This window comes from Anguilla anguilla, chromosome 3, assembly GCF_013347855.1.
Source record: "Anguilla anguilla isolate fAngAng1 chromosome 3, fAngAng1.pri, whole genome shotgun sequence".
In the NCBI taxonomy this organism is placed as follows: Eukaryota; Metazoa; Chordata; class Actinopteri; order Anguilliformes; family Anguillidae; genus Anguilla; species Anguilla anguilla.
Window position 1 is genome coordinate 20,082,239 of NC_049203.1, and position 14,982 is coordinate 20,097,220.

Genomic DNA, 14,982 nt, shown 5'->3' on the forward strand with positions numbered 1-14,982 from the left:
AACGTCAATGATGGGGTTGAGCAAGTTCAGGGCATCGGTATTAGAGACATGAACATGAAATCCTGTGCATTTGTGTACAAAGACGCCTGTATTTATTTTGGCGGTTAGTCTTTAACAACCTGTCAGACATCTATAACACCCCGCCGCCCATTCTGCTTCTGTCCCAAGGACTACGTCACCATCCAAAACCAAATACCTTTCGTTCCGCACCTACATGAGCTAACTTCTAAAACCAACAAATGAGAGGTTGAAAAACTGCCTGAATACAGACTACTTCATAGTAAATAAACAGAAACAGATATCAGTGTACATCAAAGGAGCAACAGCATGAGATGGCAGCATAGAATAATGGTTATGAAACTGGGGTCATAACTCAAAGCCTGTGGGTTTGATTCCCAGTTGGAATCATACTTAAGCAAGACACTTAACCTGTATTGCTTCAGTAAAAATATCCAGCTATATAAATGGATTGTGTGTAAATGTAATCTGCATAAGTTGATGTGCTTATGAGCTTCTACGAAATGCTGCAATGTAATGCTATTCCCAACCCGGTGAAGAAGTGGACCATTGTCATCATAACCTCTGTGACCATCATCTTGACTCCATGAAGGACCCCTGCAGACTCTTCACCATATTTCCTGTCATTTATCCATGGCAGTCCTGGCTACAGATTACTGTCCATGACAGCATCTTTTTTTCTTTTTTTTTCTCTTCCTGGGGGCTGTTTTTACCTTGTAATTGTCGGCCTCGTCTTCAGGCCAGGAGTGACAGATGGTTATAGGCTCACAGTAGTATTAAGAGTTCGTTTCTCCTGCTTGTTTAATGCTGCTGCTCGCTGTGTGAACACTGAACGACTCTCAGCTGTGGGCCAGGGGTCCTGCTGGCCTCGAATATGTTACAGCGAGCGCTCATCACACATCACAACGTCTTTCCAGCCCCCCTTCTCGCTGGTTCCACCCACAATTCTCCAGCATGTTTTCATTGCCACTGCATTAGTACAGGTTATGGCAAATTTTGTCATTAAAAAAAAATCCTTGTTTCATATGCAGTATTATTTTGAGGGACTGATGTATTTGTGCAGTAAGAATGTCTTTTGTTAAATGATAACACTTGCATGAAATAGTTTGTTACATGCAGGTTTTACGAAATGCAAAGTGTAAAACTCAACATTTTTTATATATGCCCTACATATTTTATTATTTTTTATGTATTTATTTATTTATTTTACACACTCCATACACACACATACACTACAAATTGCATTTTCGCCAAGCTGTGAAGGAGAATATTGTAACGTGTCTGTGATTTCATTAACTGTGAACCAATTTTGAAATGCTGCTATAAAACAGGTGTTTCTTAAAGGTATACTATTTAGGATGTTGTGGTCCTTGTAGACCTTGTAACGGGGGTTTCTTCTGACGCCATCAAAAAAATAATAATTTCAAGGTTGACTCTAGTTTTTGAGCTCTATTGGTTTGCCTTTTTGCTTAGCTGTATGTAGGTTTCTTAGCATCTGACATTGCAGCAAACTAGCAACAAACACATTGTTGGAATCTGATCCCAAACCACAGGTTATGTAGCCACACCCACCCCTCCCCACACAGAAAAGAGTGCCACGCCCAGAAACATCCTAAACACATTTTAGAATAACAAATACAAGCAAAAGTTGCATTCATTCAGTAAAGTCTGAGATTGACAGTGCATCATAGATAAGCCTTACTGTAATTATTTTATTATATTTTCAAATAAAAAATCCTGCATAGTATGCCTTTAACATACCCTTTTCAAAGATGCTATGATGGGAACTATTAAGCATTTAAATTTGTCAGAGATGATGAGTGCTGATGACTCCACGATAAATTAACTGAGGAAAGAAATCAGAAATCTTAAAGCCCTACATGCCTTACATTACAGACACAAAACCTGACAGCCATTTTACATACAACACAGAACAAGATGCTAATCCAGCGGGATAGACAGTAATGCATCTATCCGATCTGACATGTTTTATCAGATCCTCAAAATATAATGCATCAACCATATGGAGAGGTTATGACATATTCATATGCAGGTCAATGCGGATGTACTGTGCGCATTTGAACAAATGCGGATTAGCTGAAATCCGGTACTCTCTGTATTGGCTGCAGGGTAGTATCTAGAGGGGAAATGAACAGACACCCCAGGTACCCAAGAAATAAGCCCTAGGGAAATAAAGCATGATGGGGTACAGTGACTATGGCGTGAATTAAGATTTGGGAAATTCCTCATGTGTCCTGAGTCTCCTTTGGAAGACTGTATTTGTGTGTAATTTAAAAATTAGTTTTTCCTCCTGAAACTTCCATGTTGCAAATCTAGCATAAAAGTATCTTTGCAATTCTGTGGTGTTACGAGAACTGAAGCATAAACTGTGTGACCTGAATAAATATTAATAAAATGTACTATATCTTCACCAGCTTAATCTGTCGATCACAATATACCAATGGCAAGTAAAATGCCAGGAAGTGTCTTTACTTGACGCTTTATACATGTACAATTATCTTTAATAAAAAAATACATTGTCCTTAAATGTTCATGTTTAAGCCTGGATAGTTTCTCTGAGTTCAAAGGTTTAATGCAGGACGAAGTTCCCCTGCACAGGACCATTCTATAAAAGGGCCCTGTCCCCAAAACCAACTAGGTTATGTTGCAGTTCCAGGCCCCATGCAGATTCGTAATGAACCCACAACCTTCCAGGCTCACAGCTGACACTATCCACCAACCCAAAAGCATTCTTAAACTACAAACGGTGAGAGGAAACAGAGTCATTCGAGGGGAGTGTACAATTAATATTATGCACGCCTAGAGCACGGCCTCGAGGACCAGCCCCTCGGAATCGTTTGTCACATCTCGGGCCGAGGAGCGGTTACTAAGGAGAGCAGGAGGCGAATCACCGAGGCGTACACCATATGGGAAACACGGGCGTGCACTCGGGGCAAACTCCCGTCGCCGCCGGTCACCTCATTTTCCTTTTTCTCTTTTGGGGAGCCATTTTGCGTTTGTTGATTGTTTGTATTTACTTTGCAGTATCTCAGAAAGAAGATAAAAATCCCCTTTTGCCAGCAGCTGCTCTCGATCAGCGGGGCGGCAGGTTTTCGCAAGCTTTAATGCGCCGGGACTCAAATCCGCCGCAAAGGCGATTTCGCTCCCGGCGGCGCGGCGCAGGCACGCATCTTCACCTGCAACCCACCCCCCCACCCTCCTCCCCAAATGAAAAGCCACACAGGCCTACTGATCCCCCCCCCACCCCCTTCCCCATTTTAATCTGTTGGGGATGAAGCCGACCTCTAATCAGGCCACATGCAGATTAACGGACCTAAAGGAATAATCATGTAAAAGAACAGGGTAGAAGAAGAAAAAAAAAAACAGATTGAAACGCGAGTGCTGCCCCACGAGGAGATTATCAGCCCGTTTTACCGCTTTAAATCCTAATTTACCACCGGTATAAAACCAAAGTTCACGAGGACGGGGATGTTAGCGGTGATAATCCATCTTTGTTTTGCAGAAGATTACAAAATGTATGTTTTTTGCGGGTTTTTTTGGTTACGGATATTTCGAGCAGGTGGGAGAGAAGACCGGATATAACGGGTGGAAGATTCCGGCACTCTGAACACTTTCCCCATCAAGCTATTATTTTTTCCAGCTCCAGCAAACCAAACCATTTTCCATTTCAAGAACTGTCTCAAACTATAATGGCAAACAATACTTGCATTGTCTATTCATTTGTCTAAGCATTTATTTTAAACATACTGTGAGCAGGTAAATATATGCACTAAAATGTTAATCATTTCACCATTATTTTTACAGCTATCTTTAAATTTATTTTATTTTTGCCTTTCAAAATAACATTAAATCCCATTTCATGAACAATGTGTTAAAACTTGTGTCTTTTATTCCCATCATGCATTTTGAAAAGAAAACGAAAGCAAGTACATTTTGATTGATTGAGTTGAGACACCCTTCGGCAAGCTTTGTGGGGGATCTGTGTCTTGCCGTCCTGTAGAGTCTGGATTTACAGGAAAATAACATGTTTTTTGCTGAGGGGGCAGATTTTCTGTCAATAGCTTTTTGGCAGAAAAGTGAACAAAGTTGAAGCGTACGGATGCCAAGTGCCTCTTTGCCCCAGCAGATGGGGAAATCAGACTTTTTGGATGCACAGAAGCACCCTTCTTCTCGGGATTCATAAGATTCTTATTATGGCCCTAAATTTTGTGAATTCAACTGATTAGCTAATCCATTCAGTACTTGCGTTTTTTTCAAAAATGTTTCCTTGTTTCCTAGAAAGTTTTTTTTTTTTTTTTTGCACTGTTATATTTATTACATTTCACACACTTCCAAAGAGTTTACCCTTAATTAATGGTAAATTTCTCTGGGAGGGAAACGGCCAAACGTGTTTAGCCAAGCATTTCCAATGGTTGAAGTGTGAGAGGGCCTAATTTTGACAAATTCCATTAAGGAGCAAAAAGGCTTATATTCCATGTGTGATTTCTGTTTTGCGTGAATGCAAATATAATTCAAATGCAGTGTGGTTTCTCATTAATGTTGAGTAAAGCATACTGCAAAACAGCATTGCTTTTATCCACCCTTAGTACTGCAAGTTTGGCAGTCACTTAAAATGAAAAAAACTTAAAGGCGTGAATCTTACACTCATATAGCAACAACAGAATATTGATGGGAAAGCAAGGCTGGATCCAAATAATGGGTGGAGCCAACACATGACATCAATCAATCACTCACTTGCCTGATCCAATCAAAAGATGTTCCACCCAAAAATCCAGTGATTGATCCAGATCAGCATGCCACTGATAACATGAGATAGCATTATCCATATTTTGGTTCATGAAGCCCCGCCCACACACCACTGTTTAAAAGTGATAATATTCTATGGCGAGGACCTGCACTTGCAGAAATGTACAGGCAGTAGAGTAATCCCTTACCACCTATGGGGCCAAACGATGTGCAGGGGTCTCTGCTGATCAGGGCTTCCATCAGAGTCCTTTTCCACTTTGCAGGGTTTCAGTTCAGTTAGCTCATCATCATCCTCTTGGCAAGGAATCCCTTCCCCAGGGTCTCCATACTGCGCCGCCCCCTGCTGGCTCAGGTCATGGGTCTCCTCCTGGGGTCCCGTAGCGGATCCCGAGAGATGTTTTGGGGTCGGCTGTGTCCCCTCGGTGCAGCTCCGGGGACTGGCCTGGTTCGGTATGGCCAGGGATTCTCCCTTTTCCGCAGCGTACACCTCTTCCTTGTGTGCCGGGAAAAACCTGAGAAAAAGCAGTTTAGTCAAATAGAAGCCAAATTCTCATCTTCAGAAAAGCAGCAGAAAACCTCACATTGTCCCAGAAGAACAAACACATGCACACAAGCAATCTTACACATAGTGTATACACACCTCATCCACAGATCATAATTATCACAGCAGGATTGCCGGGGTATTTTATCTTTTGTGTTTTTTTTCTTTACTTTAGTATTGAGTACAGCAGGGCAATGCATTTTCCTACAAAAAACATAGTTTGAAGGTAGCTTCTTTCCGTCAACCAAACTCAGCAAGACAGTCCTTTTTCCCCACGTTCAACTTCTTCAGGAAGACTTATTTGCCGCAAAGGTTTCACTTTCAGTCCGATTCAAAATGTATCTTTCCGTTGTCACACTTTTTTCAGTCACTTTGTTATTGTGAGTGAAATCACGATGGAATAACACGCCAAATCTACGCAGTGACTTTTTTTTTAACATTCCCACACAACGCCAACTCCACGTTTCATCAGAGTGATGGATATTTAATGGTGAAACGCAACAGGAGAGAAAAAATCAGAGATACCGTAATGCTTTTGTACAGTCTTTTGTCAGCTTATTTTCTTTTTTGGTGGTGGGGGGATGGGGGGGGTGGAGGGAGAAAAGGAGGGAAAAGTAAGAAAGAGTGAGGATGGAAAGACTCTGATGTCAAAGTCAAAGGAATAGAAACCACATTTGAAGAGCTGGCACCGAAGTTGGCGTTGAAGGCCAGATGAATTTATGACCGAGAGCGATCTGGATTCTGTGGCGTCGAACACCGCAGATAGCTTTTATCCCCGTACTCGCAGAGAGCGAGCGAAGATGTTCGCTCCGCTCGACGAAGAAAACCCACTAAGAGCCAGAACAGGTTGTATCTATTAGGGTGGCTTAGTAATTTAAGAAACTGCAATTTAAGAGAGGAATGAAGGAGGGAATAAAGAAAAAGGGGGAAAAAAAGAACTGATGTCGCTCTTGAAACAAGGCTTTTGAAAAGAATGTGGGGTGCGTGATCAGAAGGGTTGGCATGAGGCGTTGCCAGGGTGGCGGCCGATAACCTGCCACTGAAAGACACATTTATGTCAATCTATTTCCACCAATTAACCATAAGAAACAGCGATCACCTGGATGAAAAGCAATAATTGGTTCTGTGGACTATGGCTTCTGCCCCTGGACAAGGCTTTAGGTAGCGCTTTACCACACTAGAAGAATGAATGATTCAATGCAGTCTATGGCTACAGTCAATTAACACTGGAGCTGCAACAAACACCAGCATCTTCAGAGGACCCCATTGCATTATGGGATATAAAAAGGTATTTAGTAAGAAGAGATTATTGACATCGTAGTGTAACAGGACTGTCCCAGGTAAAGCTGATTATCTGTGTGTCCGCACTGAGCGCAAAACTACTTTTGCTTCATGCTAACTCTGACCAGACCGGTGGACCTCAGTGCGTACAGTAAGTAATATGGAGAATCACGCGGATCAAAGTTCTCAAGACAAGCTGTTGGCGTGAGCCCCACACAGCACCATCTGCCACCGTAATATTGAGCACGCAGTACTGCAGGCCCCAGCCATTCAGATGCAGCAAAGCTCTGGAAGCTAACGGGATCGATTAAAATCTCATTTAAGGCAATATGACTGCTCTTCATCCCTCACACAACATCCCGAAAGCTTTTTTAAACCAAAGAATAAACAAAAAACCGTTGTGGACTTTGCAACAAAAATGAAAACCCCCTTCAGGGCAGTGGGAACACAAAGTCATACAGGGAAACTGTATCCTAACTCTCTAATAGTTAAGTATTTTATGAGAAAAACACTTCCAAATGTTTCTCAGAAAACTCCAAAACCACACCAAAGAAATGCTATAGTAATATTATGTTTCCCTCCGAGTCTCCATCATGGTAGCTTGACTTCACTGTAATTGCATCAGAAACTTGGTCTTTAGTCTCTGTATGACATAGTGTGCTATTTGTGTTCGCATAAACAGTGTGCAATTTTGTACGAGGAGCCAAACAGCCTAACCCGTCTAACCCTGAACAACTTTGATTTTTATCAAGAGAGTTTAGGGCAGGGTGCAACACCTCTCACCTCCGAATCCTCGGTTAATTGAACAGCAGGAATCATTTTAGAGATGTTTTATCGCTGCCCGCTTACTTTAACCAATGAGGGCAGAGAACACTTCCTGTGGTTCTTGACAGATGAGCCAACGAAGCAAGGCCGACTGGAGCCTTGAGATGCTGTCATACTTTCCCAATCTCGCTGATAAAGATGTAAATATTTTATTATGAACTCATAAACGCATTTACATAATTTGGCTGCTTTGAGTGTAACATCAAAATGCTCTTCTCCGTAGTCACGTCTGAAATGCTTCATTTACAATCAGGAAAGCACAACAGAAGAATTGCGTCAAGTACCGCAAATCAGCGCAAATGTGAAATGAATCTTTAAAGACAAGAACAAATTTGATACCCCACCCCCAGTCTGTTTGGCAGCATAATCTACTAAAGATTAAAAATTACTATCATAAAACAGACATTCCCTGTAACTAATCCCCCCCCCCCTTCAACCCCCTCCCCCCGCCACCACCAAGAAAAACAGCACCAAAGCCTTTGCTTCAAGTTATGTCTGTATTTTAAACAGTTCTAATCATGTACCTTTGTGAACACTTAATTAAAATTACAAAACCAATTTTAATCTGAAGTCCAATTAATATGCAAATGTATGCAAATGCAGTAAAACAAGGTGGTGATTAAGTTAAGGGCACTATTTCATGTCTCCTTTAAGTGTGAAAACAAACCATCTTTTACTTTAGTGCTCACGCTGATGGATAGTAATATTTACTGAAGACATGCTGGGCAGAACAAAATTGACTGCCCAGTCAATAGCATGAATGCAAACAATTATGTTTCCTGAAAACTCAGATGAAGCCAGTTGGTAACTACATGTGTGGTCAAGACAACAGGTCATCCCACACACATAAATTGACTAATTTCCTATTTTGGATTTAGAGTTTTATAAAATAAAATAAAATACAGTCTTTTCAGACTTGCAGTGTACAAAATGTAAAAACTTTCAATTGGGTTGGGGGACTGGGGAGGCAGGCACATCACACAAGCCAAACAGCTGTATTTCTGTCATATTTAAACTCGCTCAATTACTACTCTTTCCAATTATTTATTTTTTCAACGAGACCAAAATTGGTGCCCAACACATTCCGAGCTAACACAGAAAACACAAGGAGAACTGGCTTTAATGAGGCAAATTGCAGAAAGAACTGTCAAAGCAATCTATATCTATAAAGATGGTCAACAGAACAGAAGTGTAGAGCAGCTAATCTTTTCCTCCTCTCACTTCACATATAGAACACTGGTCCCAGCACTGCTGAGGTAATATAATTGTGGGCTGTGCGGTAGACTTTGTCAAATTAGCTTTGGTTCGAGAGCAAGAGTCAAGCTTGCTTACTCATTCCTACTATTCTCCTCAACGGAGCAGAACAAAAGCAAGGCCTGAGAGCTGGGCATCGAGTGTTAAAAGGCACAGACCACAGCCTAAAGCAGTCTACCAGCTGTACATAAAGCGCCCACCCAATATACAGAAGGATGGACTATCCTTTTTTCTAGCCTTGCATTTCAAGGGGAAAACTTCACTGACAAAGCCTGTAGCACATACATTCTAAATGAGGCTTTATTTTTGCTACATCACAATACATGTTACATAATAACTATGCTTGTTCAATGAGTTAACCCTCCCGAGGGGATTGGTTTGGTTGGTCGGTTGGATGTACGGAGTATTTATAAATAACCCCCGTGAGGGCCATTGACTTCAGCTTGGCATGGCTAACTAAGCGCTTTCTCATACTCAATTTCAAAGTCATTATCATAGTTTTTTTCCCCCCATACCCTCAGAACACTTACAATGAATTTCAAGCTCCAATTAGATGTGTGTGCTAAATAATAATCATAGGGTAAACTGCTAATCATTTCTAAACATTGCCTAAGGCTTCCTTTAACATGTGCACTGGTGAATCTGAATCTCCAGCTTCACGTACAATGCAACCAAAGCACTAAAACCGGGCTCTGCTATTACAAAGACTGCGCACACTGCCAGTGACTCCAGAAGACGCGGCTGCTGGGACCCAATCCGGCAACTTAATTTAACATAATGTAATGGCCAGAGGCAGAGATTATGGAACTGACTGCCAAGAAGTTGCATGAGGAATCGTTAGAACTCATAAGAGATCAGGTAAACGCAGGGTACTCATACACTGAGAATGGGGTACCATTCCAGCTTCTGCACGGAGAAGTAGATGCAAAGCTCACTGCAATGCCGCTGGTGTACATTCATGTCAACAAGGCAGCAGATCCAATGTGAAATCATAAAAAGTAAAAGGGGCTAAAAGAATGCATGTACATTGGCCTGTGTCACTTTGGAACCAGACCATTCAGTTACATGCTTTGGAATGAGGAACAACTGCACGTAATACTGATATACTCGAGAGCAGAGGGGTGGAGTTGATTGACACCCGCTGTGCTGGCTGGATAATTTGGCGGGCACTTTTGGTTACGGAGCGCAGATCGCACGAGAGCACGGGCCTACGCTACCGCGTAACGCAATTCGCGAAGGCAGCGAGCGGCACAGGAACGCTCAGCAACGCAGCCTGTGTAAGCATTATCGTGTGCCCAGCTCAAGAGTTCAGCCGCTACAGGCACAAGAGCAGAGGAGAAGCAACTAAACAAACACAGCCAAGGATGCGAGAGTTGACTGTGTATGCACATGTGAAAATACAGAATTTTTAAGGCAAGATTTTTTTTTTTTTATCAAGTCAGAAACAGGACACTGATTTGGGCTCGCTGAGAAAAGGCTTAGGTCTTTTTTTCTTGCTGGAACAAATAATGAAGGGAATGATGTTGGAGTTATCCATTACGTATGCTAGAAGCCATGCAGCCTGTCGATACATGAGATTGCCTATAGACTGCTATTTGCTGGGATTGATTGTACAGTTCTGAGTTGGTAGAAACTGGACACCATTAATTGTGAGCCTGGATGAACAAAGAACACAAGCCCCAGCAAAACCGCTTGATGTACGCAAAACGTTACAGAGTTTTAAGAAGATTTTGAACTCACAAAATTTAATTTGTAAAAAGCCAAGAAATACTGGGAGAGATAAACTATGTACTCTGCAAATACTAGTGCCCTGCCAAGCTCTGCTCTACTTAAGAAGTGGATGGGGAGAGGGGGGTTCTTGTGAAAAGGTATTAATGATGGTAGCATCTGGCAGGTCATGGGAGAATTCCATTCAATAGGCAATTTTAAAACTGGTTTGACTAAGCAATAAAACTAAACTCTCAGCACCAGCAAAAGGTACTTAGGAGGAAAGCCTCCAATTATCATGTTTATAAATCAACGGCAATTTCACTGATGACTTTATCTTTAATTTGATTAAACACAAATTTAAAAGCAAAAAAAAAAAAAAAAAAGAAGTCGTGATGCAATTCCCTTTATTGGTAATAATCATGCACATCTCAAGCAATCAAAAAATCACATTGATTTTAGACTGTCTAGAGAAATGCTTTGAAGATGTAAGCAGGAACACTGAGTCAATCCCTGTGGCCCCGCAAGTGACCGCAAAATGCTGAGTTTTACTTCTCCACTTTTGGCTAAAACACATACAAATAAGGCCTGTATTCAATCAACATTTGGCCTTAAATTTCACTTTGTACAAAGTAAATGCAAACACTGCACTTTTTCTTCTCAAACTCAGTTTGACCAGTTTGTTTCAGTGATTACTGAACTTGCCAAACTGTATTTGTACAGGAAAATGAAACCTTGCTGTTGCTAGTCAAACATAAAAACAATTATTAACGAATGACGGCCTAAATGTCAAAGACCCTCCTTGATAATTGTGTCATCATTATAGTTTTGCATCCTGCTGATATCACATTCCACACCTTACATCATTATCATCATCATCATCCTCTGAGTGCACTCATTCCACACAAGTGAAAGCACCCAGCCATCCACAATGCTACAATCCAAATAAATAAATAAAAATAATTAAAAATAACTCTTCACATGCACTGAACAGGTCTTTCAAACAAAAAAAAAGACCTGTCACAACACTGGTCCAGCAATGCCAATGTCAGGATAGGAAACTAAAGGCTGTATTTTAAGGGCACAGATTCAGCAAATAGTTTATTCTGCTTCATGGGCCGATCATGCCACTGACTAGATCACATAAAATTATTCAACCCTTCAGTAAATCTACAATTCTAACCGAATGAAAGGATCAGACACTTCAAGTTTTATCGGTTTGTTGGGGAAAATACAAAAAAACATGCAGAGAGTATGGTGACCTGCATGCAAAATCTCAGTATCAATAAGTATCTGTATCAATAAAAACATTTAAAAATCACCCCCCCAAAAAAAACCACTCTGAAATTCAGAATTTACAAAAAAGCACCAGAAGATTCAGAGACATTTTCATACAGAGCCTTTTGGGTGTTTTTATTAAATGAAGTCGCACTGTGCCAAATCATAATAAACTCACAACTATTTGTAAAAGACCACCATTAGTGTTCAGCTACTGTTGGTCTTGCAGACTCAGAATGCAACAGAGATTCTATTCAGATATGAATAACAACTAGCTGACAACAGTATTCCATCTAACTCCGGGAAAAGAAACAAACCTTGCTCAGTGCTTCAGAGAACTTATGACTCCAAAAGTTGTGGGTAAGTCAAGTATAGGGCTGTAAAAACCTGCATAGGGGAGCATAGGGGAGCACAACTTAACCCGATCAAAGGGAGGCACTGTTTGTAAACACGGTTTCGGTGCCATACCTTAATCCTTTCCAGTTTTGCTATTAAGATCAAATCACAGGCACAGTTTTTGATCCTTAATTCAGCCGCAACTGATCACGTCCATTTCTCAGAACTTCCCGAGACCATATGGACTCCATTGCCATCAATTCTGTGCGGGAGAAGAGCATGGTAAGTTTGCAGAGAATACCTTTCCACTGCCTTTGTTGCTATTTATTTACATTTCTTTGAGTCTCCTAAACAAACGGTGGGTAAGAGGAGGAACTCTTTGAAACGGCAGAGAACCAGGACGCGGCAGACACAAACCAGAAAACAAATAACTGAAAAGGTAACTGACAGCTGCTTTCATCAATTCTGGCCAAAGCGCTTAAATCACAACAGTCTGATTAAAATGTGGGAGAGCTTCCTCTCGATCACGTCGCCGTGGCTACGGGCAGTCGAGTAATCAGAGCGCATGTGCGGGTCATTTGAGGATGGGGAGCTCGGAGTAAACAGCGGCCAAGCCCTAAACTTAAGAAAAAAAAATCCTCAATGCATTTCAGTTTTAAAGAGACTTTTTTTGTTTGTTTGTTGTTGAAAACATTTTTATAGAATACCGATGAAAGGCTGCCGATTCAGTGGCTAAGATAGTCAAAAGGAAATTCGCAGCATTAATTATTTAAAGATTCATGAAATTGGGACGCTTGTTGTGTTTCTAAAGAGTGTTATTAATTTCCCGGTTGAAAAACATTATATCTGGTGACACATGGAGAGTATTTGGTACAGGAAGGACATTATGAATTTCAGAATTCTGCCCTGATGTACTCAACAAATAAGGTTGCGGTTTACAAACTCCAACTTCCAACTGTCGTCGTCTCTTGCTAATTTATTCACATGCCACAGAGACATTGCCAAAGAATGCTTCTTGGTGAGGAGAGAAATGTTTCAAATAGCCAATATCTGAAAAAAAAGAAAGGAAGAAAAAAGAAAAAAACTTTCAACAATCCTCAGCTACTTTCTTTCTTGCTTATTTCTTTCATGAGGTCTCACTTGTTCCTCTCTCGTTATAAGCCCCCCCCCCCCCCAACTGCCTTCACAAGGAAAAGAAAACCCAGTAGTATTCTCCAGCCCTTGATTTACTAAATTATTAAACAAAAAAATTAATATCAAATGCATAAAGTACCTTGCAGTACCTCTGCGCTTCTTACAGAAAAAGGTTTTGAGCACAATTTCCTGGCAGCTGCCATGGTTACGGAAGCATTCCAATATTAACTCAGTCATTTGAGGGCCCCACTGGTCCCTGAGAGGCACATCAATGTACTGCGGGTCCCACGTGCTAGAGGTGGCCACAGATTTTTTTCTGAGCTACTTTTTTTTGCTGATTATCTTCTAGTGAGGGCAGATCATCTGCAGCTGGTGAAAGGGAAAACCCTGAACTCCAGCCCCTCTCTGCATTTAAGCAGGCGTCAAACTTCAAAAAGCCAACGCGTTTTATTCTGCATGAAAGGCTCGCTGTACTTCTGGCACGCTCCGTGAAAAGAGATCCCCTTGTCCAAAAACCAGAACAGGGCGTCTTTGATCTCGGACGGTCTCAGGTTCGCCTGACAATTCCGAAACGTTTTAAGCCTCGCGAAGCGGCCCGCGCGTCCGCACGGATCGTTACGTAAAGACGGATCGTCGTTTAATCTCCCGCGCGCGCTCGGCTGCGGTTCTCCCCGTTAGCCTTCTCCGTCGTTCGACGTTTGTTGTCTAAAGCGGGTCGCGCTTCGGCGGATTTGGGGACGCGACCGTTTTTCAGGCCGGCGTGACGGAACGCCGCGGCTCCCCTGAATTAGCCACCTGCTAGTCGCAGGCGCAGCCGATTGGGTCAGAGCTGCCGGTCCCAGCGCGCTGAAAGGCGGAGCTCGGGAAAGGAGACACCCCGTGCAGCCGGGCCGCGCGGTGATGAATGAGTGCGCATTGTCTCGCTGCGGCCGCCCGCTAACCGGGGTCAGTCCTTATTCAATTACCGCTTGTCAATGTCTCCAACGCTGATTGATTAATGAGCGCGCCGAGGCAAAAGGATACAAAGGGTTTTATTTTCAACTATTTGTTTTACCTAAACCAGCTCCGCTGTGGGAGTGTGCACGCATGCGCGGGCGGGGGTGCGTGTGTGTGTGACGTACAGGCACAAATTTAACAATATTTATAATTTTTTTTTTTAACCTCAGATTTTTCCCCTCTCAGTTCTGTCCCTGAAATCAAGAACATTTTTCCCACCACAGATACATCTCTAACGGTGTTAGAGGTCCACTCTATGTTGTGCTACGGAGAACAATATAAAAAAAAACATATTGTTTACCTGTGCCCCAGTTTCCAGTGTATGCAAGACAGAGATTCACATTGAGAAATATAGTTTTCTTTTTTTTCATGTCTAAAAAAAAGACAGAAATGCAGCAATCTCTTCCTGTACTTTCACAAACTGTTTCCACATACGTACCATCACACATGGTTTCTAATAAGCCTTTCGAATATTCAAGCGTTTGAATTTCTGACACAGGGCGTACAATGAAACTATAATACATTCTACATTGCACATGTAAACCTGCACTCATTAATAATTGCACGCAAACCAGCCAATGCAGTGTACGTCTGATTTGTTTGAATGCCTATAGAGGATTAAAAAAATGTGCTTTTCACACGCAACTTGTGAGGCACTTCAAAGCCACTCGCAACCCACCAGTGGGTCCCCCCACCCACAGCTTGGACCATACAGGCATGCATGTTCCACCGTGTGCAGATACAAAAAAAAAAACAAAGAATAAAAACAGAAAATTATCTCATAATGTTGTAGTGTTAAGGATATCTGTAGAACAGTCATTTCTATCCTGTCATTTGTTCCATAT

At 41.8% G+C, this 14,982-nt stretch overlaps 1 protein-coding gene across 2 annotated transcripts in view; it reads right to left on the minus strand.

The window, feature by feature from the left end:
- Positions 1 to 14,982, minus strand: part of gtdc1 (glycosyltransferase-like domain containing 1) — a 59,782-nt gene that overhangs the window by 19,837 nt on the left and 24,963 nt on the right. For both annotated transcript variants that reach the window (XR_004764617.1, XM_035411718.1), the window contains exon 5: positions 4,974 to 5,297. Coding sequence is in view for 1 of the 2 variants with exons in the window: in XM_035411718.1 (XP_035267609.1) it covers positions 4,974 to 5,297 (324 nt within the window). In the remaining variant the exon portion in view is untranslated. The remainder of the gene's footprint in view (positions 1 to 4,973; positions 5,298 to 14,982) is intronic.